The 24,206-nt window shown below is 58.0% G+C and overlaps 1 protein-coding gene across 1 annotated transcript in view; it reads left to right on the forward strand.

The window, feature by feature from the left end:
- The window catches only part of RET (ret proto-oncogene), a 61,025-nt gene that overhangs the window by 26,935 nt on the left and 9,884 nt on the right, over positions 1-24,206 (forward strand). The window contains exons 2-15 of the mRNA XM_060126279.1: positions 2,162-2,425; positions 4,419-4,706; positions 6,958-7,199; positions 8,520-8,715; positions 10,077-10,276; positions 12,362-12,620; positions 13,344-13,469; positions 15,147-15,257; positions 15,833-15,955; positions 17,595-17,851; positions 20,474-20,621; positions 22,065-22,172; positions 23,254-23,468; positions 23,552-23,674. Of these exons, the coding sequence (XP_059982262.1) occupies positions 2,162-2,425; positions 4,419-4,706; positions 6,958-7,199; positions 8,520-8,715; positions 10,077-10,276; positions 12,362-12,620; positions 13,344-13,469; positions 15,147-15,257; positions 15,833-15,955; positions 17,595-17,851; positions 20,474-20,621; positions 22,065-22,172; positions 23,254-23,468; positions 23,552-23,674 (2,660 nt within the window). The remainder of the gene's footprint in view (positions 1-2,161; positions 2,426-4,418; positions 4,707-6,957; positions 7,200-8,519; positions 8,716-10,076; positions 10,277-12,361; positions 12,621-13,343; positions 13,470-15,146; positions 15,258-15,832; positions 15,956-17,594; positions 17,852-20,473; positions 20,622-22,064; positions 22,173-23,253; positions 23,469-23,551; positions 23,675-24,206) is intronic.

A 24,206-nucleotide genomic window follows, 5' to 3' on the forward strand; every position in this document is an offset into this window, starting at 1 on the left:
CTGTCTGGCAGGGCAGCACCCACACTGGGCACTGGGCTGGCAGGACCGAATGCACACTTCCCTCCAAGTTGGCATTCCCAGCCTGGCTGCCTTCGAGGTCATCCTTGGGAAACCTCCCTCAGTGCAAGCAGCCTTCTAGTTTTCTTACTGTTTTACCACTTTGGGATGCAAAAGGTCTCGCCTGTTCTCTTCACCCGACTTCACCTGGCACTTGGTTGTTTCCCACACCCAAGGGAGTCCTCAAGGGCCCAGGCAGACCCAGGGTTCCTCTGCTCGTGCGGAGTGGACCGGCCACTCACCCCCATGGCTGCAAGGGAAGCGGGATGTAGGTGGAAACAAACCGATGGAAAGGAGAAACCGGTTACACAAAAGTACAGTGTTTCTCATGTTTGCTTTGTGCGTTGGTACTTTTTTGTGCTTCGTAGAGTAGGTTTTTAAGCACTTGCAGGTTTTTTAACCATTGCTTGCCCATTTATCCACCTTTTAAAAAATTCTTACTATTTTATAAAACTTCTTGTGATGAAAAATGCTGAACATACACAAAGTCAACAGAGTTAGTAGGATGAGGGCTCCCGTGGGCTCACCCAGCGCAGCCACGGTCAGCATCCGCCTTCCTTGTGGCATTTACAGCTCTACCCCCAGTCCCTTGGCGATCAATTTCGGCAGAATCTACATAGGTTGAAGCATAAATCTTGGCTGTACACTGTTAACCAGTGGATGTGCCTGTGTGAGCCACGCCCGTATCGGGATACAAAGCCTTTATGTTCCCCAGAACATGCCTCCTGCCCTTCCTGGTCTGGTGCCTCCCCCCGCCACCAGCAGGTAGCCGGTCTGATTTCTGTCGCTTAAAATCAGTCTGGAGCCATGACGTGTGATTCTTTCATGCTGCCCCTTCTACTTGGCAGGATGTCTGTGAGATCCGTCCAGGCTGTCATGTGTATCAGTGGCCCTGATGGACCACCGTTTGCTTATCTCTTCACCCGCTGGAGCACATCTGGACTCTTTCCAGTTCTTGGCTCTGTGAATAACCCCAGCATTTGTGAATAAGTCATTTGATGGACATATGTTTTCATTTCTCTTGGATAAATGGAGTGGAATTTCTGGGTCATATGGTAGGAGAGTGATTGACTTTAGCTAAAGATTTATTAGTGCTCTGTTCGTCTTTGGTGACTCCTGCCTGCCCTGCTTGTCTGGCAGCATCTTGTACCCTTGAAAACTCTGGCTCCAGGTGATTTGTTCAGAAGCCTGGGTGAACTCCCCGCTGAGTGGTTCACCTGCTTATCAAACTTGGGTAATTGAGAGCGATTTTGCAACGGTTTTAAGCTGCCTCACTTCCTCCTTTTTCTGTTTTAAAGCGGTGTCCTTTCAGCTAGTGTTTTTTATTTAATATTTATTTAGTTAGTTAGTTCGTTAGTTATTTAGTTGCGCTGGGTCTTAGTTGCAGCTTCCAGACTCCTTATTTGTGGCTCGCAGTTCTCCTTAGTTGCGGCTCACCAGATTCTTAGTTGCAGCAGGCGGGCTCCTTAGTTGTGGGATGCGAACTCTTAGTTGCAGCATGCATGTTCCCTGACCAGGGAGCAAACCCGGGCCCCCTGCTTTGGGAGCACAGAGTCTTAACCACTGCACCACCAGGGAGGTCCCTCAGCTAGTGTTTAGCTACATAGATAATTGTGTGTTGATGTACTTAGGACTGCAGATGAGAAAGACCTACTAAGATCGGAATTTTAAATTAGTGAAGTTTTCTTTTCTGGTCCACAAAGAATCTACTATTAAAATGTAAAGTGGGGGATGATGGGATGAATTGGGAGATTGGGATTGACATATATACACTTTGCATACTATGTATAAAATAGGTGACTAATGAGAACCTATTCTATAGCTCAGGGAACTCTACTCAGTGCTATGTGGTGACCTAAATGGGAAGGAAATTCAAACAGGAGGGGATATATGTATACATATAGCTGATTCACTTTGCTGTACAGCAGCAATTAATGCAACATTGTAAAGCAACTATACTCCAATTTAAAATACTGTGAAATAAAGCCGCTGGGGAATACTGGTCCGCCTAGGAGGCCTGCTCTGGGCTCTGTCATCACTGTCATCACCCCTCCCTCCCTCCCTCCCTCCCTCCCTCCCTCATGTGCTTCCCTGCTTCCTGCAGCCCCACTGGGACTCTACTTCTCAAGGGATGCTTACTGGGAGAGGCTGTACGTGGACCAGCCGGCCGGCATGCCCCTGCTCTACGTCCACGCCCTGCAGGACGTCCCCGAGGAGGTGCCCAGCTTCCGCCTGGGCCAGCACCTCTACGGCGCCTACCGCACACGGCTGCACGAGAACGACTGGGTCCGTATCCAGGAGGACACGGGGCTTCTCTACCTTAACCGGAGCCTGGACCACAGCTCCTGGGAGAAGCTCAGCATCCGCAGTAAGGGAGCAGCCCTGACCCCTACGCACCTCACCGCCCCCACCCCCGCCCTCGCCTTAGCCCCACACAGCACACATCACACCGAGGGTGGCTTCCCCTATGGCTCCTGCTGTGTGAGAGCGGAGAGAGTGAGATGAGGCTGGCCTGCCTCTGTGCGCAGCCAGTGAGAGAGCCAGGGTGAGCTTGGGGACCACTGATGACCCTTAGGCTTTCTGAGGCTGTTTGGATTTTGGAGAACCCACGTGAAGGATTTGGGTGCTCTGTCCATGCAGGATCCAGATGCCTTTTCCAGTTGGGTTAACAAGGATTTGGGGTTGTGAGAGAGGAGTTAAGAGGAGAAAAATCCCAAGATCTTGCTTTAGCAAATGGTCTGCAACTTGCTGGAGAAGCAGCAGTTCCCACGGAAGGTGTGGCTCGCAGTTCTCCTTAGTTGCAGCTCACCAGCTCCTTAGTTGTAGCAGGCGGGCTCCTTAGTTGTGGGATGCGAACTCTTAGTTGCAGCATGCATGTGGGATCTAGTTCCCTGACCGGGGAGCAAACCCGGGCCCCCTGCTTTGGGAGCACAGAGTCTTAACCACTGCGCCACTTGCCAGGGACTTGGGCCTGGAGCCAGAGATGGAAGTGAAGCAGGGAGGGAGGCCTGGCCAACTCCTCAGAGCAGAGGTCCCAGCTGGAGCGTAGGCCACGTGGGACCCTGGGACTTGAGGGGAGCAGGGGTCGTGGAGCAGAGTTGTGCCTCGTGGCACTAAATGGTGATCACACACCCAGTAGTGCCCCCCTCTGAGCCCCTCCACCGTAGACATGGCCTCCCTGGACCCTCACGCCAGCCCTGAGCCCCCGTGTGTGCTGAGACAGCCGGCATGCCTGGGAACACGGAGTGGGCGGCACCGCCTGGCAGGGGCAGAATGACCACACCATCTGCCAAGTGAAGCCAGGGTCCGCAAGTAGAGATGCCCCCCGTCAGGGCACCCCAGGCGGCTCCTGGAGGAGGTAGCACCTGACGTAGGTCTTGGTTCCGCACACACTTAGTTGCCGCCGTCTGCATCTTGAGCCCCCAGTGGGGAACTTGAAGCACCAGGGCCACTGGGGTGGAGGCCAGAGTGGAACCTGCTGAGGGTCTGAGTTTCGTAGGAGGCCTGTTCTGTTCGTGACTGGAGAGTGACCTCGGGTACCTGTCGGGTCCAGTCAGGGGAGAAATCAGTAATTTGAACAGGGAAAGTTTGTATAGAGAATTTTTAACCACAGCAGGAGATTGGAGCAATGGAGGACAGGCTAGTAAGAAGCACAGAGAACGAATGAATACGGGAGGAGCAGATGTGAGGGGCAGCCGCTTCCCCAGGGCTGAGATAGAGGGCCCTGGAAGAGCCCCCGACCCGAGCTGAGATCCAGACCAGTTGGAGGGGGAGCTGCTGTGGTGCCTCCATGCTGGAACTTGCCAGAAATCCCCTCCCGGGTGCTGGGGAAGTCTGTGTCTCCGAAGACAGTGAAACTGCCTGGGGGGCGGGGGTGGGGACGTGGATTCCCTGGCAGTCCAGTGCTTAGGGCTCTCTGTGCTTTCACTCCCGAGGGCCCGGGTCCAATCCCTGGTCGGGGAACTAAGATCCCACAAGCGGCGTAGCCAAAGATAGGAAAATAGAATAGAATAAATGAAAGTGTTTCTAAAAAAAAAAAAAAGAACTGCCTTGGGGAAAGGGGCGGGGCAAGAGCCCTCCCTGGGGAAGCTCTCCACTTGGTGTTAGACCCGGGGCTCAGGGCACCTCCCTGAGGAAGGGTATTTGAGCTGAGACCTAAAAAACAAGGGAGGTGGGCCGGTGAGGGACCCTGAGGAGGTGGCGGCCGGGCCAGAGAGCCCAGAGGAGCCCTGTGGACCCCGGTGAGGACTGGGCTTTGCCCCAGCCCCGAGCTCCTGCCCCCTCCCCTCCCTGTTCCGTTCCCCACCGCTGGGCAGGTGTGACTGACACCCCGGCGGGCCTGACGACTTCTCTCTCTGCAGACGGTGGCTTCCCGCTGCTCACCGTCTACCTCCAGGTCTTCCTGTCGCCCGCGTCCCTTCGTGAGGGCGAGTGCCAGTGGCCGGGCTGTGCCCGAGTGTACTTCTCCATCATCAACGCCTCCTTCCCGGCTTGCGGTGCCCTCAAACCCCGGGACCTCTGCTTCCCCGAGATGGGCCTGTCCTTCCGCATTCGGGAGAACAGGCCTCCCGGCACCTTCCACCAATTCCGCCTGCTGCCTGTGCAGTTCCTCTGCCCCAACGTCAGCGCGGCCTACAGGCTTCTGGGAGGTGAGTGCCCGCCACGTGGAGCCTTCCTCGGTGCCTGCTGGGTGCTAGGCATGGCGCTGCGGTCCCTCTGCACAAGCCGTCGAGTTTGCTCTGCACCACCCCATCATCCGTTCATTCAGAAGTCCACAAGTATCTCATGTAAGCCTGCCATGGGCCAGGCACTGTTCTGGGGACCAAGGATGAGAGAGCGAACGCATCAGGCCAAAATCCCCCCTGCCTGGAGCTTCCATCCCCTGGGAGATGGAGACCACACACACGTGCTAAGGAAATCGGGTGGCCTCTGAAGGGACTAGGTGGGACGTAAAGCTGAGAGGGTGTGGAGTGGTGAAGACCACTGTCTCAAATCAGATGGCTGGGAAAAGGGGACACTGGAGCAAAGGGGAGGGGTGCGAGGCAAGCGGGGCGAACCCCTTCAAGAGCACCAAGGTGGGAGCCCCGTGTAGCTGGAGTGCAGGGAACCGCAGGGCAGGGCGGAGGCTGCTGAGGGCAGAGCAGTTCCAAGTGGGGGGCAGGGCTTCCTGCCGAGGGACTGGGGAGCCATGGAAGGTGTTTGGGAGGGGGCGTCATTGACAGGACATACCTTACCGTTAAGAGCTTAGTCTAGCTGCTGTGCTAGAAATGATTGGGGGTGGGTGGTTTAGGGGCAAGCAGAGAAACAAATTAGGAGGCAGGAGAAATCCTTGAGTGAGAGGATGAGGTCTGGGGTGAGGGTGGAAACCTTTGGGCCACAAGAAGCAGACGAGTGGTGGGCTTGTTTGGAAGAAGGATCCTGCAGGATATCCTGGTGAGTTGGACGTGGGGTGTTGAAAGAAAGAAGGGACCAAGCATGGTTCCAGGATTCCGCCTGAGCAGCCGCAAGGACAGTGGACCTTGCCACAAGGTGGTCCTGCCACAAGATGGCCCTGGGGAGGCCAAGAGCACGGATGTGGGGAGGGGAAGGGAATTGGATCCCAGTGGAGATGAGAGACGGCAGCTGAGGTGCCATTAAAGCATTTAAAGGCGAGGAACTGGGACTCAAAAGGGACACTTACAAGCTGGACTTACTAGTAAGTAGAACCTGGATTCACACCAGGTTGATGGCATACACACGGTAATAATGTTGAAGAAAATCTCAGTAGCGTAAGGAAAATAGTCACTCACATTGTCCCAGCATCTTTTCATTTATCCTGCAGCAGGGATAGATGTCTTTGTGCAGAATTGCCGGCCAAGTGTATGATTTAGCGTGCTGCCTTTTTCGCTAAAAAAAAGCGTTTTTTGTAACCGTGAACAATAGAGGGACATGTTTGCATGATAAGCATTTCCCACATGTGTAATTCACATGTAATGTGTGGCTCTGATGTGATTTCCCACTGAGTGGAGTTGACAGCCCTCCCGTGCTTGGCTGTGGGGTGGTCAGTGTTGCCCTTCAAGCCTTCAGCCTTTCCCCTTTTCCGGGTCATTTCTGGAGGATGAATTCCAGGACAGCCTTGGCTTGAAGAGTGTATTGTTGTTACCGGTCCTCCCTCACCGGGTTGTGGGAAGACACGTGAGTCACTGAACGTACAGCAGTGTCTGGCAGGAAACAGACACTTTTGTCTTCATCATCTCCTCTTCTGGTGAGGAAACTGAGGCACAGAGAGACAGAACCACCAGCCTTGGGCCACACAGCCAGAAGGTGTATAGGACAGGGATTCAAACCAGGCAGTCAGAAATACTTGTGTGTTAATATAAAATCACACCAGATGTCCACCATGTTTGTTTCCAAGTGGTGGAAGAGCTTTATTTCTCACATTCTCTAAAACAGGCACATACCACTTCCATAATTAAAAAAAAAAAAAAAAAAAATTCCTAAATCTTTTTTTTTTCAGAAACCAGCAAATGCTGGGAGCTGAATCTCTGGGCTGAGCTGGTGCCAGCCCTCCCCACAGCAGAGGCAAGGTGTGTGAAAGGGTGTGCCCAGCCCTCCTAGGTGATCAGGCTGAGGTCCTGATGCAAGCATCCTGGTCCCGGTCCCTCTGTTTCCCGTCAGCACGAGTGCAGGCTGCAGCCACAGTGAAACTCAGGGCACAGCCTTCACTGCAAACTGTGCTTGGAGCGCCGTGCCCCACTGTAGAGCCGAGGAGGAGCCAGGGCCCGGGGCCAGCATGCACCCCAGCTCCATCCACAGGGCCCCCTCCCGTGACGCCACTCCCGGTGGGCCCCTGAGGAAGGCAGCTCACCCTTTCCTCAGCCCGGGGGTCAGCCCGGGGTTCCTGGTGTGCTTGGTGCGCAGGTGAGAGTCTGCCCTTCCGCTGCACTGTGGACAGCCTGGAGGTGAGCACGCGCTGGGCCCTGGACCGCGAGAAGCGGGAGAAGTATGAGCTGGTGGCTACGTGCACGGTGCGTGTCGGCACGCGTGAGGAGGAGGTGATGGTGCCCTTCCCCGTGACCGTGTACGACGAAGACGACTCTGCGCCCAGCTTCCTCGGGGGCGTCGACACCGCCAGCGCCGTGGTGGAGTTCAAGCGGAAGGAGGTGCCTGTCCGTTTGTCTGGTGCTTGTCTGGTGTCTCTCTGTTCCGTGTCTGGATTCCTCAATCCGCCATTTATTCCTCGGTCTGTTCAGCGGTTCGTCTAGCCATCCAGACATGTGGCTGACCGTCCATCTAGCTATTCGTCTTTCATTTGTCCATCAGTCTGTGTGTCGGTGTCCAGGACAGCTGAGGAGGAGGGAGGAGGCCAGCCCCACCGGCACCCAGCTGACCACTGCCTTGGGAGGCCGGGGGCCCTGAGTGCCCAGTCTGTGTCTGACGCCGTGGGCTGGGGGCCCCAGGGCTCACATCGGCAGGGATCTCCCTGCGCCCCATCCAGGCCCCACCCTTTTCTGGTCCACGCAGGTGGAGCGTGACTGCCACCTGCTGGGCCTCGGGCTGTCCTGCAGCTGGCAGGCCAGCAGGAGCAATGGAAGGGTGGGAACGTAGTATGTTGTCGCTGCCTGCTTCTCTGGGCACCCCAAGAGCAGGTTTGGCGGATAAGCCGGGGAGAGGAAAGCACATGACACGGGGAATGTCTCACGAGCCTGGCAGGACCCCCTGGTGGTGACATTGGGGAGCCTGGTTAGCAGTGAGAGCAGAGATGCCCTGTGACTTTGCTCAGAACCTTCCTCGTGACCCTTTCCAGCCTGGTGTACAGAAGAGACTTGGAGAAGAGCATTAAGATGCTTGGAGGAGGGCTTCCCTGGTGGCACAGTGGTTGAGAGTCCGCCTGCCGATGCAGGGGACATGGGTTCGTGCCCCGCTCCGGGAAGATCCCACATGCCGCGGAGCGGCTGGGCCCGTGAGCCATGGCCGCTGAGCCTGCGCGTCCAGAGCCTGTGCTCCGCAATGGGAGAGGCCACAACAGTGAGAGGCCCGCGTACCGCAAAAAAAAAATGCTTGGAGGAGAGCATTCTTGTGGATACCTGGGCTTGGATCCCAGGTCTGCTGTCTGTCACTCTGTGGCACTGAGCTAACTCCTCCGCCTTGTGGGGCCTGGTTTCCTCAGGGAAGAGTAGGAGTGCTTGCTCTGCTCTATGGGGACCTAGACGAGGTCTTCAGCAGAGCACCAGGGCGTGTGCTCTCATCCATCCTTATGGGGCATCTGTAGATGCCTGTCACACCTGCTGCGCAGGTGAGCTGCAGTGGCCCAGGAAGGGTGACCAGGGCAGGCTGACTAGGGGCCCCAGGGAACTTGAACCCAGGTCAGTCTGTCCCTAGAGCCAGCTCTGACTGCACACACCTGGTCCACTCGTGGGGCACGTGCCTTCCCACGGTCTCTGGCTTTAAGGGCCCTAACTGGCACCCCCTGTTCTCTGCAGGGCACTGTTGTGGCCACACTACGCGTCTTCGATGCAGATGTGGTACCAGCATCCGGGGAGCTCCTGAGACGGTACACAAGCACGCTGCTCTCCGGGGATGCCTGGGCCCTCCAGACCTTCCGCGTAGAGCACTCGCCCAACGAGACCTTGGCCCAGGCCAACGGCAGCTTTGTGCGGGCAACCGTGCATGACTACAGTAAGAGAGGCCAGATGCGGCCTGGCTGGGCCCCCTGGGTAACCGGCGGCCCACTCTCCTTGGACGGGGCAGCACCCTGCACACACAGACGCCTGTCCTGGCCCTCTGAGCACCAGGCAGCCGCCCCTTTCACTCCTCCTCCCAGCCTTTGTCTCTGCTGGGCTTGCCTGGGCCACCTTGGTGGGTGTTCGCAGGCTGTCCTCTCCATGAACTGTCCTGAGGCCGACCCTGGCAGGACACCACAACACCTCCCCATGCTGGCCATGCCAGGACTCACTGCAACACGTATGTCGTCACCGAGGCCTTCCTCTGGCCCCTGGCACCTGCTTTGCCACCTCCCAGGTGCCCGAGTGCCCAGGGGTTATTATTGCCCCCTCCCCCCACCAGCAACTCTCTACTCACAAGGGGTTGATGTATCCATACAATAGCAGCTCAGTGTCCTAGAGTCGGAGGGTTCCCCGATGATTGTCCTGTCTGGCTCCTGGAATGCGCCCACCCTCAGGGCTGAGCTCCAGGTCCCCGCATTGCTCACCTGCCGGAAGGGGCATACTCATCCTCAAGCTTCCCCGCCTCCCTCCCCTGCCCTCCTGCCCGTGTTTTCTAGCATCACCTTTCAAATACCGCACTTGCACTTGGGTCCTTGTTTGGGGGTCTGCTTCTGGGGAACCCAGGATCACTGGTGCCTTTACCCCTTTCTGGCTGGCCTGATCCTATTTGTTTCTCATCCTCCCCTCCCCCACCAGGCCTCTGAAGCCGTCTGTCCTGTGTGAGGGAAAACGTCATCCTTGCCCCTGCATACTCACTCTGGTGCCATGTGCACCAGAGCCTCCCCTCCCCTTTCTGTCTCCACTAAACTAAAACCTTAGCCTTGGCACATGGCAGGTGCTCAGAAGCGTGGAAGCTCCCGGGTGCTGGAGACCTGTGGAATCCAAGGGTCCACGGGGCTGCTGCTGTTGAGAGTTCCCAGGGGCTAGCACTGTCTTCCCAGGGCCTGGGTGGCGGCGGTTCTTTACCTTGTGTGGCCTACCCCACACTCACATCACACACACACACACACACACACACACACACACACACACACACATCCCCAAGGTTACCTCCCAGCTGAGAAGGGTCTTCTGGGCTCCCAGCTCAGCACAGCGACTCACTACTTTTAAATAGTAGTGCTACCTTAATGCCTTCCGCCAGGTCTGTTATCTGTGTCCGTGTGGGTGGAGGTACCCGTTTCCACGTGTGTGGGGGGAGTGCGTTGGGGAGGAGGCACGCAGCGGCGTGGGACAGTGGTCCCAACCTGCAGGGCCCCCGCCCATCATCACCGTGTGCCGTCCACACAGACACACCCCCTCCCCCACCCTCCTCAGGGCTGGTTCTCAACCGGAGCCTCCCCATCTCGGAGAGCCGGGCCGTGCAGCTGGCCGTGCTGGTCAACGACTCGGACTTCCAGGGCCCAGGGGAGGGCGTCATCCTCCTCCACTTCAACGTGTCCGTGCTGCCCGTCAGCCTGCGCCTGCCCAGCACCTACTCCTTTGCCGCGAGCAGGCGGGCCCGCCGCTTCGCCCAGGTGAGACCCCAGCCTGCTGCCTGCCTGGGGAGGGGTGTGGAGGGGCAGGAGACCCCCAGGGTGGCGTGCTCCGTCGAGCAGATTTCAAGCAGGGCTGGGGGGTGGGTGACACCCCCTCCCTGAGCTAAGTAGTGCACGGAGTGGCCCCAGGGAGCTGCAGGCACGGGGCCAGGAGGGCTGGGGCCATGGAAGAGTCATGAGCAGGGCTTGTAGGTTATGTGGGCCCCTCTTCTTTGCTGTCTCCTTTCTTGGCATCTTTAAAACATTTTGTACTCATGAAAGAGCAGCGCCAGGTAAATCTATGCATGCAGACTTGGAAAGACGTTCCTGGTGAATTAAGTGAAAAAGTGGTTTGCGTAAGTGCTGGTCTCAGGTGGTTCCCTAGGTTCAAAACGAAGTCCTCATTGCTGGGAGTTTGCAAGAGTGCAAATGCAGGCAGCAGTGAACGGTGGCGCCCTCTGCAGGGAGAGATAGGGAGCGCTTCTACTTTCCACTTTTCTGCAAGTCTGTTTACTAGAGCTTATTTTGCATTTGTCGTTGGAAAATAACGATTCGAAGTGGAAAAAGTAAAAGTAATAAGTATTCGTCAAAGGAGATAAGGGATAGACAGGGGTGATCTCTTTTTCTCATATTAGCCAGTGTGTAACATTTTGGTGCAGTTCTTCCGAGAATGTGTCTCTTAAGCGCTTTTTAAAGTTCACTTGTGGTTACAGCAAGCACATGACTTAACGCACTGCGTTCTCCCAGTGGGGCAGCTGTGGCCACATCCTCTTTAGAGCATCCCGTTTAGGGCCATCTCCTATTTTCCAGTGGTTTTGCCAGTTTCTGTGGTTGGTTCCCTTACCTCCTGGCAGCCACCCGGGGCCAGCAAACGAAGAACCCCACCCTGGGACACATCCAGGCTCCCCAACCTGCCACCCAACCTCGGGCCTTTCCTGGAGGCAGGGGTCAAGGGTGGTGGGAGGTGACAAAGCAGAGGGGCCTGAGGGGTGTCTGGGGGTCTGAGCTGGAGCAGGCATTGCTGGAGGTGGGTCACCTGTGCTCCAGCAGACTCAGGAGGGCACAGGGACCCGAGTCCCAGTGCAGCCTCAGACGCACTGCGGTCTCTCCCCGGCTCCCCAGTTTTTATGATTGTAAATTGAGGGTGATGACTTTGGGCAATTTTGAGGGTCACTGGAGAGAGTGGAAGTGAGCCCGGTTTGTACAGGGAAGTGCTTGGAGTCCAGCAGGTGGTTTTATTGTGGCGTCGAGCATGGGCTTGGAGGAGCCTGGCTCTGCCCTGGGCCTGAGTCGGGCTGAGCAAGGGCATGGTGTGTGGCTGCAGGCAGGGCCCTATCCCCGCTCCCCCCACCAGGCCCCCAGCCCTCAGCCTTGACTAGTCAGAGCTTCTGATCTCAAGCCACCCGCAACCCTTACGGTAACTCAAGTGGCTGAGGGGGTAAAAAGGAGAGTTCAACTGACCAGCTCCAGGCCCCAGGCCACAGCTGTCAGCATAGCATCTTGGGAGAAGCATCCCTTCTCTCCCAGGGGTTCCAGCCCAAGTCCCAGGAAGGCCCCCTGGGTCCCATGTGGGACAGACAACCATGCTGCATGAATCGTGGCCCGGGTGCCATGTTCTGACTAACCAGGCGAGTGACCTGGCTCGCGCGTGGACCACCCCAGGTGGGAACTTTGCTTTGCTCCCAGAGCAAAATTGGCCTGGCCAGAAGAGAGGGAGGTGTGTAGGTAGGAGGCATACAGGCTGCCTTTGTGCCTGAATGAGTGAGCAAGTGAGGGATGAGCTGGGCAGGCCAGCAGCACCTCCCTGGAGGGCCAGCCCCCAAAACCAACCCCAGTGCCCCGTGTTCCTTCACCTCCGGCTCTGAGGGGCAGGTATGGGTGGTGGTCCCATGGTCTGGGCAGGGCAGGACCAGGCAGGCGGATGGTCTGCAGGTTCCGGGGGCGTGCGAGATGGGGGGATGGGGAGCTACCGTCCTGGGCTGAGTAGGAAACTGTCCTGGGACTCAGGCTGCCAGGGAGCCCCTCCAGCCACCCTCACAGGTGGTCCAGCCACCCAGCTAAGGATTCCCTGTGTCCCATGCCTAGATTGGGAAAGTCTGTGTGGAAAACTGCCAGGAGTTCAGTGGCATCCACGTGCAGTACAAGCTGCAGCTCTCCAGCGCCAACTGCAGCGCCCTGGGGGTGGTCACCTCGGCCGAGGACACCACGGGGACCCTGTTCGTGAACGACACGGAGGCCCTGCAGCGGCCTGAGTGTGCCCAACTCCAGTACACGGTAGTGGCCGTCGAACGGCCAACCCGCCGGCAAGCCCAGGCCCCACTGCTCGTCACACTGGAGGGGACATGTGAGTGCCAGGGCTGCGAGGAGGGTCGGGCTTCTCCCACAGAAGGGCCCCGGTCCCGCTCCCCCTCACTAACTGGTGGCTTCCCTGAGCCTGAGCCTTCTTCCCTGTAAGATGAGAAAACGGTGCACGCTGCACAGCCAAGCTGGAAGGATGACAGGGGGAAAGTGTGAAACGGTTTAGCCCAGAGTGACAGCATTGTGGACGGTCACTGCTGCCCACCACCTCTGTCAATGCGTCCTACCTATGCACTTGCTTTAGGGCTGCCAGATACAACAGAGGACCCTGGTTAAACGTGAATTTCAGGTAAACAACAAGCAATTTTTTGGGTGTAAGTACGTCTCGTGCAACTTTTGCAGTGTCTCTCAGAAGACAAACTTCCAAGCGTGTCACCGTGATATTAGGGACGTATTTACACAAAGCAGGTGTTCACCGTTACCTGAAGGTCAGGTTTAACTGGGTGTCCTGTGTGTCACTGGCCGAGTCTGGCCACCTCACACCCTCCCTCCATACTTAGCCCAGTAGCTGTCCCCGCTTTGTGACTGTGGTACCACCCCTTCCTCAGGAGCCCCCTCACTGCCCTGTGCCCCGGTGCTTAGTTACTACCTCCCCTCTGGGCTCAACCCGTGGGGACAGCTAAGCCACTGCTGCCCTCGCCCGTGGGTGCTGGCGGCTGGACACAGGGCCCAGGCTGGCCCCCTGTGACTTGCTTTCTGCCACCCCCAGATGTGGCAGAGGAGCCAGGCTGCCCCCTGTCCTGCGCGGTCAGCAAGAGGCGGCCCGAGTGTGAGGAATGCGGCGGCCTGGGCTCTCTGACGGGCAGGTGCGAGTGGAGACAGGGAGACGGCAAAGGTAGGCCCCGTGCAGAGCCGGGTGTTCGGGAGGGTGATGACGACTGAGTGGAGAGGGCGTCTGTGTGGGCCCTGCCAGCCTCTGCGATGCCCCCCACCCCCGTCCACGCTGAGTCTCTTCCCCAGCGCCTTGTCCCCTGCTGTGACTCCTGATGCCAGGAGAGGGTGGACATTAGTGCAGGGTGGCATGAGGACACTGGGGCTGTTTATCACCGTGGGATCACAGGTGCCTGAGGCTGGACTCACTCTGGGCTTGGGAGGGTCTGGGCCAAAGTTGGGATGTGCGTGTTTTCTTTTTATTTTATTCTAAATTTCTGCACATGTATTTGTCCCTGAACTAGATGTGAATTGGCATCTGTGTCTCCATTTCTCCACCCATATACACATAAATTACATGTGCAGTTGTGAACGTATTCACCCAATGCTTTCATTTTTTTAAAACTTTTTATTTTATATTGGAGCATAGTTGATTAACAACGTTGTGTTAGTTTCAGGTGCACAGCATAGTGAGTCAGTTATACACATACACGTATCTATTCTTTTCCAAATTCTTTTCCCGATTAGGTTGTATGTAATATTGAGCAGAGTTCCCTGTGCTCTACAGTAGGTCCTTGTTGGTTATCCATTTAAAATATAGCAGAGTGTACATGTCAATCCCAAACTCCCTAACTATCCCTCCCCCAACCTTCCCCCATTCCCCCTCTGCTTTTGTTTTTTTTTTTATTTCTTATAAATTTATTTTATTTTATTTATTTATTTTTGGCTGCATTGGGTCTTCGTTGCTGTGCACGGGCTTTTCTCTAGTTGTGGCGAGCAGGGGCTACTCTTCGTTGTGGTATGCGGGCTTCTCACTGCGGTGGCTTCTCTTGTTGCAGAGCACGGGCTCTAGGCGCGCAAGCATCAGTAGTTGTGGCACATGGGCTCAGTAGTTGTGGCTCGTGGGCTCTAGAGTGCAGGCTCAGTAGTTACGGCACACGGGCTTAGTTGTTCTGCGGCATGTGGGATCTTCCCGGACCAGGGCTCGAACCCGTGTCCCCTGCACTGGCAGGCGGATTCTTAACCACTGCGCCACCAGGGAAGCCCTCACCCACTGCTTTTAGACACATAGTTCACAGACCCTTTTCAAAGATCCAAAAGGTGGATGAGTATAAGGTAGGTTACACTGTGCACATCATTTATAGTTGGCTTTAGTTCATAAAAACACAAACCTTAAAAAAAATTCAAAATATCCAAAACAATCTTCAGAGAAGCTCTACCTGGGAGATCCCAGCCCAGGGAGCGTGGCCTCAAGCAGGAGGGGCCTGCACATCCTTGGGCTTAGCCCACTGCTGGCTCCAAGCCTCGCCCACCGGTGTGAGGGTCCCGCTCATGGTACCGCCTTGAGAGGGTCCCAGCCTTGTCTGGTCTCTTCTGGCCTCCTTGATGTGAGCCCGGGCACAGCCCTGGGACTGCCCAGCCCTCACTGCCTGGGCTGCCCTGTACGCCCCGGACCCCCAAGCTCTCCCCAGGGATGGGCTCCACGTGTGGTTTTTCTCGGCTCAGGCCTCGGTTTGCTTCTCCTTGCGGGGGGCGGTGCAGGCTTGGCCTGGGAGGCCCTGGGGTGCGGCCCTCCCGGCTCTGGCAGTCTGACCAGGACGGGTGCTCCCTCGTGGTAGTAACTGCCTGCTGTGTGCCATAGGGATCACCAGGAACTTCTCCACCTGCTCCCCCAGCATCAAGACCTGCCCCGACGGCCACTGTGATGCCGTGGAAAGCAGAGACGCCAACATCTGCCCCCAGGACTGCCTCCGTAAGCACCGAGCCTGCGCGTGTACCTGAGCAAGGGCAGGGCCTGGGAAGGGCGTGTAGGTAGCAAGCTGAAGGGGCTCGGACTCCCACCTGCACTTCAGCCAGGCCAGCCGACGTCCTGGGTTGCCTGTGCTGAGCCTTTTTCTAACATTTCATTTGAACAAAGGGCTCTCCTCCCCCAAGACTAGCGCCTGCTGGCCTGACCCACCCTCTCCAGTGTTGTCCTGGCCAACTCACGGGGGTGCAGCGCCCTGTCCCCCATTCCACTGGCTCCAGGCTGCCCCTGCTGCCCGTGCTCTGCTTCTGAAAAGTAACCATGTGTGGACCTCAGCAAGGGCCCTGGGCAGCCTGTGGGTTCCTCCTCGCGCCTGCTGTGGCCAGGGGACTGGTTTGGGGGCCTGTCGTGCTGAGACTCCTGCCTGGGTGACACAGACTTCTGAGCTCACCGCGCTCCCTGGGCCTGAGACTGCTGACCTCAGGTGGGGAGGGGCCTCTCACGCTCCTGTCTGGGTGGTCTGGCTGGTCAGGTCCCCCCGAGGCTGAGTGGGCTGCTGAGTGAGTTGTGTCCATCATCAGGGGGCGGCAGCATCATTGGTGGGCACGAGCCTGGGGAGCGCCGGGGGATTAAAGCCGGCTTCGGTATCTGCAACTGCTTCCCGGAGGAGAAGAAGTGTTTCTGTGAGCCGGAAGACAGCCAAGGTGAGCTGGCTGGGGCCACGCGGGCAGGGATCCCCAAACCTCCCTGAGCCCCGAGGAGCGAGGGAGGAAATTGCAGGAAGGCGCAGAAACCCAGGAGACCTTTTTCCTTCCCTCAGGGTCGTGGTTCCCCCATCAGTGCAGACTGGTAGCTGGGTCTGGGCCTCTAAGACTGCCTTCTGGCCTGAAGTTTGGTGGGGTTTTGGGGGTTTTTTTGGCGTGCCATGCAGCTTGCAGGATCTTAGTTCCCCAGCCAGGGAATTTTTTTTTTTTAACATCTTTATTGGAGTACAATTGCTTTACAATGGTGTGTTAATTTCTGCTTTATAACAAGGTGAATCAGCTATACATGTATCCCCATATCCCCTCCCTCTTGCGTCTCCCTCCCACCCTCCCTATCCCACCCCTCTAGGTGGTCACAAAGCACCGAGCTGATCTCCCTGTGCTATGCGGCTGCTTCCCACTAGCTATCTGTGTTACATTTGGTAGTGTATATATGTCCATGCCACTCTCTCCCTTCTTCCCAGCTTACCCTTCCCCCTCCCCATGTCCTCAAGTCCATTCTCTACGTCTGTGTCTTTATTCCTCTCCTGCCCCTACGTTCTTCAGAACCTTTTTTTGTTTGTTTTTTTAGATTCCATATATATGTGTTAGCATGCGGTATTTGTTTTTCTCTTTCTGACTTATTTCACTCTGTATGACAGACTGTAGGTCCGTCCACCTCACTACAAATAACTCAATATCGTTTCTTTTTATGGCTGAGTAATATTCCATGGTATATATGTGCCACATCTTCTTTATCCATTCATCTGTCGATGGACACTTAGGTTGCTTCCATTTCCAGCCAGGGATTATAGAACCCATGCCCTTGGCAGTGAAAGCACAGATCCCTAACCACTGAATCACCAGGGAACTCCCTGGCCCAAAGGTCTGTGGTAAGGGTTGGACTGGAAAATTATTTCTTTCACCAGATAACTCAGTGTCTGCTCGGACTGTCCCTGTGCAGGGCCTTTGCTGGGCCCATGGCATTGGCCAAATGGGTCCCCATCCTCCTAGCCAGAGCCTCTAGGTGCTTCTTCTGGGACAGCAGGTGCCCCGCTGAGCACATGCGGATGTGCTGAGCCCAGGGATGCTTTTCTGGTATTTGGGTTGTTATTGCACAGCCCTAGGTCCTGGGCCAGTTTTCTTTCCTCCTTCCTTTATACTGACTATAAAGAAAATACAAAAGACATCAGGAACACAGGGGAAGAGCTGCACCTCCCCACCAGCGCCCCTGGGCCTCTGGCTTCAGTGCAGCATTCTAGGGTGGGTGGGTGCAGGTGTGCATGACGTCCGTTGTGTGACCTTAGGCAGGCTGCTTATAAACTCTCATTCCTTCTGGAAAAGGGTGGTAACAGTCTCCAACAGCAAAAACGTACAGAACAGTTCCTCCTGTGGGCCGCTTCTGTTGGAGGGTTGGCAATTACTCTCAGACCTTCACACCAGCAGGGCTCTCCAGGATGCTCAAAGCTGGTCACAGCAGACACTTCCCGGCTATCCTGGGCGTGGCGGGCTGGAGAGCTGCTCTGTACCAGCTCCTGAGGGTATTCGGGGTCCCCCTCCCGGGGTGTCATCTCTCACGGCCCACCCCCGCTGCCCGCAGACCCTCTGTGTGACGAGCTTTGCCGCACAGTGATCGCGGCAGCCGTGCTCTTCTCCTTCATCGTGTCTGTGCTGCTGTCCACCTTCTGCATCCACCGCTACCACAAGAACGCCCACAAGCCGCCCATCGCCTCAGCTGAGATGACCTTCCGCCGGCCTGCCCAGGCCTTTCCGGTCAGCTACTCCTCATCCAGTGCCCGCCGGCCCTCGCTGGACTCCGTGGAGAACCAGGTCTCTGTGGACACCTTCAAGATCCCGGTGAGGTTCCCCGTGTGGCCTCGGGGCTGGGGAGGCAGCCGCCCCCGGGGGGAGGGGGCCTGCAGATGGCACCGGGCCTCTGGTCTCGGGCAGCTGGGAGGGGAGGAGGGGACGGGTCACCTGGGGCTAATGCGTTCTCACCCACCGGGAGGACACCCTGAGCATTCCAACAGCCCCCTGTCTTCGCTGAGCGGCCTTCCAGGGAGCGGCGGAGAGCGTGGAGCAGGGTGGAGAATGATGGGTGCTGATTTATATGGACTGAGATCTGGGCCGTTAGGATACGGGGAGGGTGGGCCGTGCTGAACCTGACCGGGAGCTATCCTGCAGATGCCCCAAGCGCTGGGAGGAGGAAGGCTTGGGGGAGGCGCTGAGGAGGACCGTGGATTTTATTCTCAGAGGGTGGGACCCCTGGGGGTGGGGCCCATGTTCTGCCTTCATTTCCGTAGGCCGCTCTGTTGGGAATCTGGGGGGCGGGAGCCCCGTGATGAGGCACTGTCTCCATCCAGGCAAGAGAGGCTGGCAGGCGGGGGCTTGGTCAGGGTGGCAGCAGCAGAGAGGGGAGTCTGTCTCTGGCCCCGAGGGAGGGGGCACTGAGGGGCCTCTAGGCCAGGGCCTGTGGCTGGCTGGTCGATGAAGAGTGCCACCCAGAGCCAGCAGGCTTCCCGGGCCCCTCCTGCATGGCAGGGCCTGGGCCTGCGGTCAGCGTGTGCGCATCAGACACCACCCCGACCTGGCCAGGCCACTCCTCTGCCTGCCGTGCCCTTCAGCGTGCTTGCTGGGAGCGCCCAAGTTGCTGGCAGCCGGGTGCTGGGAGGGGCTGAGGGAGGTGGCCAGAGCCGAGGGTGCGTGGGAACAGAAGTTCCCCCCACAAGGCTGGGTAGGGAGCGTTGCGCCGTGTGCAGGAAGCTCGGCACCCGAGGGCCACCGTCCACAGCCCAGGGTAGGAGGTAGCCAGGATTCATAGGAGGTGCCACCCAAGGGGTGCTGGCCCCTCGGTGAGGGTCTGGGCCGTGAGGGCTATTCCCCGACGTGGTGGCCACAGAGGCCTCCCTCCTGACTTCCCTAGTTCCCATCGCTCCGCAGGTGGGGTTCTCCAGCCCCAGCGGCATCTCAGCCTCCACAGCAGGTGTGTGGGACGAGCCATTTTATTCCTTTAAATGCCCTGGCGGTTTGGGGCTGAGACGCACGGTGAGAGTGGTGCTGGTAGGTGCATGCGCAGGGGGAACTCCTCCGCAAAAACCACCCTCGGCCCGTGTTGCCCCCAGCCCAGAGCCCAGAGCAACTCAGAGCCGGGCCCAAGGTCCGGGGGCCCCGCTGACCAGCTCCGAGGTCTTCGATGTGCTACGCAATCTTTTGGCCTTTGTTTTGTCTCATGTAAAGTGGGGGGAATGGTTTTTAACATTTTTAAGAGGATCAAATTAGTGATATCCACCTTAGCGCAGTGTCTGTGAGCAGTAAACTGTTATCCAGTGCAGTGTGGACGCCAGGGCGGTGGTGACCGTGTTGTCAGCACTGACTCTGACTATGGGTTCTTGGGGAACCTGAGATACCAGGACGCCCGGGAACTGGCTGGAAGGCGCCCCTGGCCATGGTGCTGAGAGGAGACTCCCTTGCTCCCAGATGTCAGAACACAAGGCTCTGTTCACCGGGGGGCATTGCGTCCCCAGTGGTGTCATCTCCGTGTGTTAGGCGAGCCTGGCAGGGCACGGCGGAAACAGCACCTGAAGCCACACCCACTCGCCACCCAGTCGCAGCGAGGCTTGGGGTAAGGGATGCCCAGTGCTGGCAGAGGAAGGCAGGTTCCAGACTGGGTTCAGCATCCCCAGAATTCCAGTACACGAACCAGGCTGGGGGTCTGGGAAGCTGCCCTGGTGCGGTCTTGAGTGGGCATGGTATGTGGATGGGACTTCGGTGGGGAGGCAGGGGGGTGCGGGTTCAGGGTAATGACTGGGCCTATGGGAGGAGCAGGCTTTTCCACGCGTTGGGTTGGAGGTTCCCGAGGAACATAGTGGCACCTTTCCAGGGGCTGCCACACAGGGAAGGTGTCCTTGACACTCCCACCAGTAGCCAGGGGTCCTGGGCTGGCTGGTAGGCAACTTGGGCCACTGGTGCCAGTTCGGTTCTCTTGGGAGTCCTGGGGGGTCTCTGGAAAGGGCACCTGAAGATCTGGGCTGCTGGCCAGTCAGTGCCTTGTGGCCTGGTGTCCAAAGCGGAGACGGTGCTGAGCGGCTTGGGCCTGACTCCCAGGGAAGAGGCCATGCTCCCCTGTGAGCACCTGTGGGTGCTGAGTAAGCCCCGAATCCCTCATTGGACAGACAAGGACATGGGCCTGGGTGGCACAGGGCATCTTCAGTAGACAGGGGCCAGCAAGGGTACGGACATGACGGAGTCCAGGCTGGTTTGTGGCAACACCTGCCTTCCCGTGCGGGAGACACATCATGTCACGGCACCTCAGGGCCTGACTGTGGGGTCCTGCCCTTGTACATGGTGACTATCACGGGCTGGTTCAGGTGACGGTCAGTTGTCTGCACACTGGAGCTGTCCACCAGGTCTTGCCTTCTTTCTTTTCTCACCATCTTTCTTCCCTCTCTTCTCGTCTCCCTTCCTTCACACCCAACCTAGGAGGATCCAAAGTGGGAATTCCCTCGGAAGAACTTGGTTCTTGGAAAAACTCTGGGAGAAGGAGAATTTGGAAAAGTGGTCAAGGCAACGGCCTTCCGGCTGAAAGGCAAAGCAGGGTACACGACTGTGGCTGTAAAGATGCTGAAAGGTATCTGTCCAGGCAGTACACAATGATGGTTCTGCCACGCACACCTGCGGGCGCCCCAAGGGATGGGTGAAGCCATGCGACAGCCAGGGTTCTGGCAGCTGGCCTGCTGCCTCCTGAAGAGGCCCCCCCGTTGCTCTTCCTGAGTGGCTGCAGTCTGGGGATCCCCACCATGGATGATGTGGGCTGGCGTGGTCCCTGGAGAAGCAGGGTGAGGATGTTCCTCCCTTGGAAGGTTCTGGAGTGGTGCTACTTCTGTACCAGTGTTGGGTAAAGATCCGAGTTTAAATTAAAAGCCCTTTGGGTTTTGGACTGACAGCTCTCCCCAACCCAGTCTGCTGCATTCATTTCTCTCAGCCAAGCATCCACCAGAGTCCTGGTGAAGAGACCACCTGTAAGGACCAGTCCCTGCCCCCTAGGGCCCTGCCTTGCCCAATCCCCACTGGTCCTCAGCGGGTCTGCCCCGCCCCAGGCTTGCCGCAAGCTAGGCATCCTCACTGGAGTTTCTCAGCAGAGACTGGGCACAGCCGGGCTCTGCCCCAGGTGGACCGACTGAGGGCCCAGCGGCCGTGCAGTGGACACAGTCGACCGCTGCACACATGGGTTCAGCAGTCGGGGGGCCGTGCAGTGCAGAGTGCTTCTGGATACTTGCCCAGGCCCTCAGACTGGGGTCGCCCCTTGCCCATGAGATCCCAGGCCCTAAGGGGCACAGTGAGACTGGCCCTGGGTCACCTACATGTGGTCCAGAGAGTCCCAGTGCCCCATCTCCCAGCTGTCTTCTCATCTCCAGACAAGTCTGCACCCAGAGGAGGTGACACAGCTGGGCACTGGGCTGTGGGGCCACCGACCCAGGAGAACTGGGTCTCAGAATACCTCCACACCCAAGCTTCTGGTGGGAGCCCGAGCATGCTCTGTCCACCCTTGGGACATGCGTGCTCAGCGTGGCTGGAGGACTTCTGTGATGTCTGGCGGTCTTCACCTTTCTGCAGGGCCTCACCCGCCACTGTTGAGCGCTTGGTCAGCAGGTGTTTGGGGACAACAGGGAGTCCCTTTACCTTCCCAGGAGGGTTAACGAGGGGGTCTCTGTGCACCACTGTCTTTGAGAGGTGGTGATTGCAGGGAAATAATGCCATTTGTGCGTACAGCCCAGCCCTGGGAGGCTTTCCATGGAAAGATCCGCTCGTGTGGAAGTGTGCTTCTCGGGTTCTTACTCCCCGGAGGCACACGAGGCTGCTGTTGACCCTCCCACGGGCTGAGAGTAGCTCCAAGCAGTGGGACCCTTGCAGGCCTCGTCTGAACCTGGGTAGGATGTCTCTGAAGGGGATAATGGGTCTGTGCAGACCGCCCCCCGCCCCCGCCGCTGTGGGTGCCGTGATCCAGCAGGGCTGCCGAAGGGGCTAACAGAAGGGACTGCTTTGCAACCTGCTGTGTTTACGTGCATTTCAGAGAACGCCTCGGCGAGCGAGCTGCGGGACCTGCTGTCAGAGTTCAACCTCCTGACGCAGGTCAGCCACCCGCAAGTCATCAAGCTATACGGGGCCTGCAGCCAGGACGGTAAGGCCAGCCAGGGACGAGCAGCCGCCAGGCGCAGGCCAGGGGGCTCTGGGCCGCTCCATTCTGCCTCCTTCCCCTTCCCCATCCTTTCCTCCTTGGGCGCCTGTTCTCTCTTCTCCCGGAAGCAGGGGCTCTGGCTCCTGCCTGGAGCGTGCGTGTCAGTGAGAGGGCCGGAAGGGGTGCAGCAGGAGTGCTTGTGTGAGGCCTTCCCCGCAGTGTGTTCCCTCGGCCTGCCAGGGCTGCCATGAGGTCTCTGGGGACATCCTGGTTGTCAGCCCCCTGCTCCAGGCAGAGCCCCCAAGGCAGGGAGCTCCAGAAACGAGCACTGCCTCCTGGGCACGGGGAACCAGACATGCCATAAGCTCCGGGTGACCCCAACTGCAGCCCTGCGTGGCAAAGGCGTTGTCACCATCTCTCACATAAAAGCATCCTGCTCTGCTGGTTTTCCAAACCTGCTGTACCACCCAAGGGACCTCCCACTGTGTGCGTGTGTGCGTGTGTGTGTGTATGTTTGGGGTGTGAGGGAGACGGGGCTGACAGGGAGAGGGCAGCAGGGACACTGGTCAGAGCCAGCAGAACTCAGGGCTGGGCCTCGGGCAGGACTGCAGCCCAGAGCTGCTGAGAGCAGACAGGAGCAGGGAGCAGGTGGCCACGGGCAGATCCAGACCCTGCCTCTGTCAGCCGTCCCCAGGCCATGCTGTGGCAGGACCGAGGATGCAGAAAGGCCTGACATTCTAGCAGCAGAGAGTGCCTCCCAGGACAGTCCTGAATGTAGTGACCGCCTGCCTGGGGCACCCAGGGAAGAGGTCACGCTCGACCACCCAGGCAGCTGGCTTTGGCATGGCCCCCGCAAGGCGGAGAGCCAGTGATGTGAGAGTGAGCTGGGGCTTAAGTCCTCAGGCTGCCGGAACGCAGGCACTTGCCCCCCAGAGCAGGGCTGGGTCTGTCTGCCCGGGTGCAGAGCCTGCCCAGGGGCCCTGCGGCCTGGCCCGTGCTCTGGGAAGCAGTTGCCCAGAGCTGGCCTGACTTCGCCTGCCCGGGGCACTGCAGGCAGCCAGCCCACAGCCCCCTCTGCCCCCAGGGCCGCTGCTCCTCATTGTGGAGTATGCCAAGTACGGCTCCCTGCGGGGCTTCCTCCGAGAGAGCCGCAAGGCGGGGCCCGGCTACGTGGGCAGCAGAGACAGCCGCAACTCCAGCTACCTGGACAACCCGGAGGAGCGGGCCCTGACCATGGGCGACCTCATCTCCTTCGCCTGGCAGATCTCGCGGGGGATGCAGTACCTGGCCGAGATGAAGGTGTGTGCCGTCCCAGCCCTGCCCTCCCCTCCGCCTGCCATGGGCCCGGGTGTCAGGGGTCCCTGCCGTTGTCTCCCTTGCAGCTCGTCCATCGGGACTTGGCAGCCAGAAATGTCCTAGTAGCCGAGGGGCGCAGGATGAAGATCTCGGATTTTGGTCTGTCCCGAGATGTTTATGAAGAGGATTCCTACGTGAAGAGGAGCAAGGTACCGGGGTCCTGGGGCTCCCGGGCTGGGTGTGGGCAACCGTCAGGGTACCCACAGGGCAGGGGCAAGATTTTTATCTGGAGAAGATAAAGCAGGTTTTTAGAGTATAAATTTCCAGCCCTCATCCCTAAACCCTTCCGCAGTCCTGGGTCCCCAGAGACCCAGCTCAGGACTCAGCCCCAAGTCTGTTTCTTCTCTTCCTCAGGGCCACACGTGGTCTTGCAGAGCTGCCCACTGGGTAGTGGGGACCCTGCAGCTTCTCTCGCTTTTGATCACTATCCTTTTTGAAGGTCACCTAACACTGCAGAAATAACAACCTTCTCTGCAGTTGTTCCTCTTGATTCTACAGGGCGATGGGCACTGTTTCCTTTAGTCCTTTGCTTAGAGGAGAGAAATGAAATAAACCCAAGCTTGCTATTCATTCCTTGCAGAAGGGAATGATTCGCTTTACAGGTGGGGATTCTCCTGGGACGAGGGCCTGGGAACCCCTGCCTAAGAGAGTTTGGAAGATGCGCCAGGAGGCCCTGGAGAC

The sequence above is a fragment of the Lagenorhynchus albirostris genome, chromosome 16, assembly GCF_949774975.1.
Source record: "Lagenorhynchus albirostris chromosome 16, mLagAlb1.1, whole genome shotgun sequence".
NCBI classification, from domain to species: domain Eukaryota; kingdom Metazoa; phylum Chordata; class Mammalia; order Artiodactyla; family Delphinidae; genus Lagenorhynchus; species Lagenorhynchus albirostris.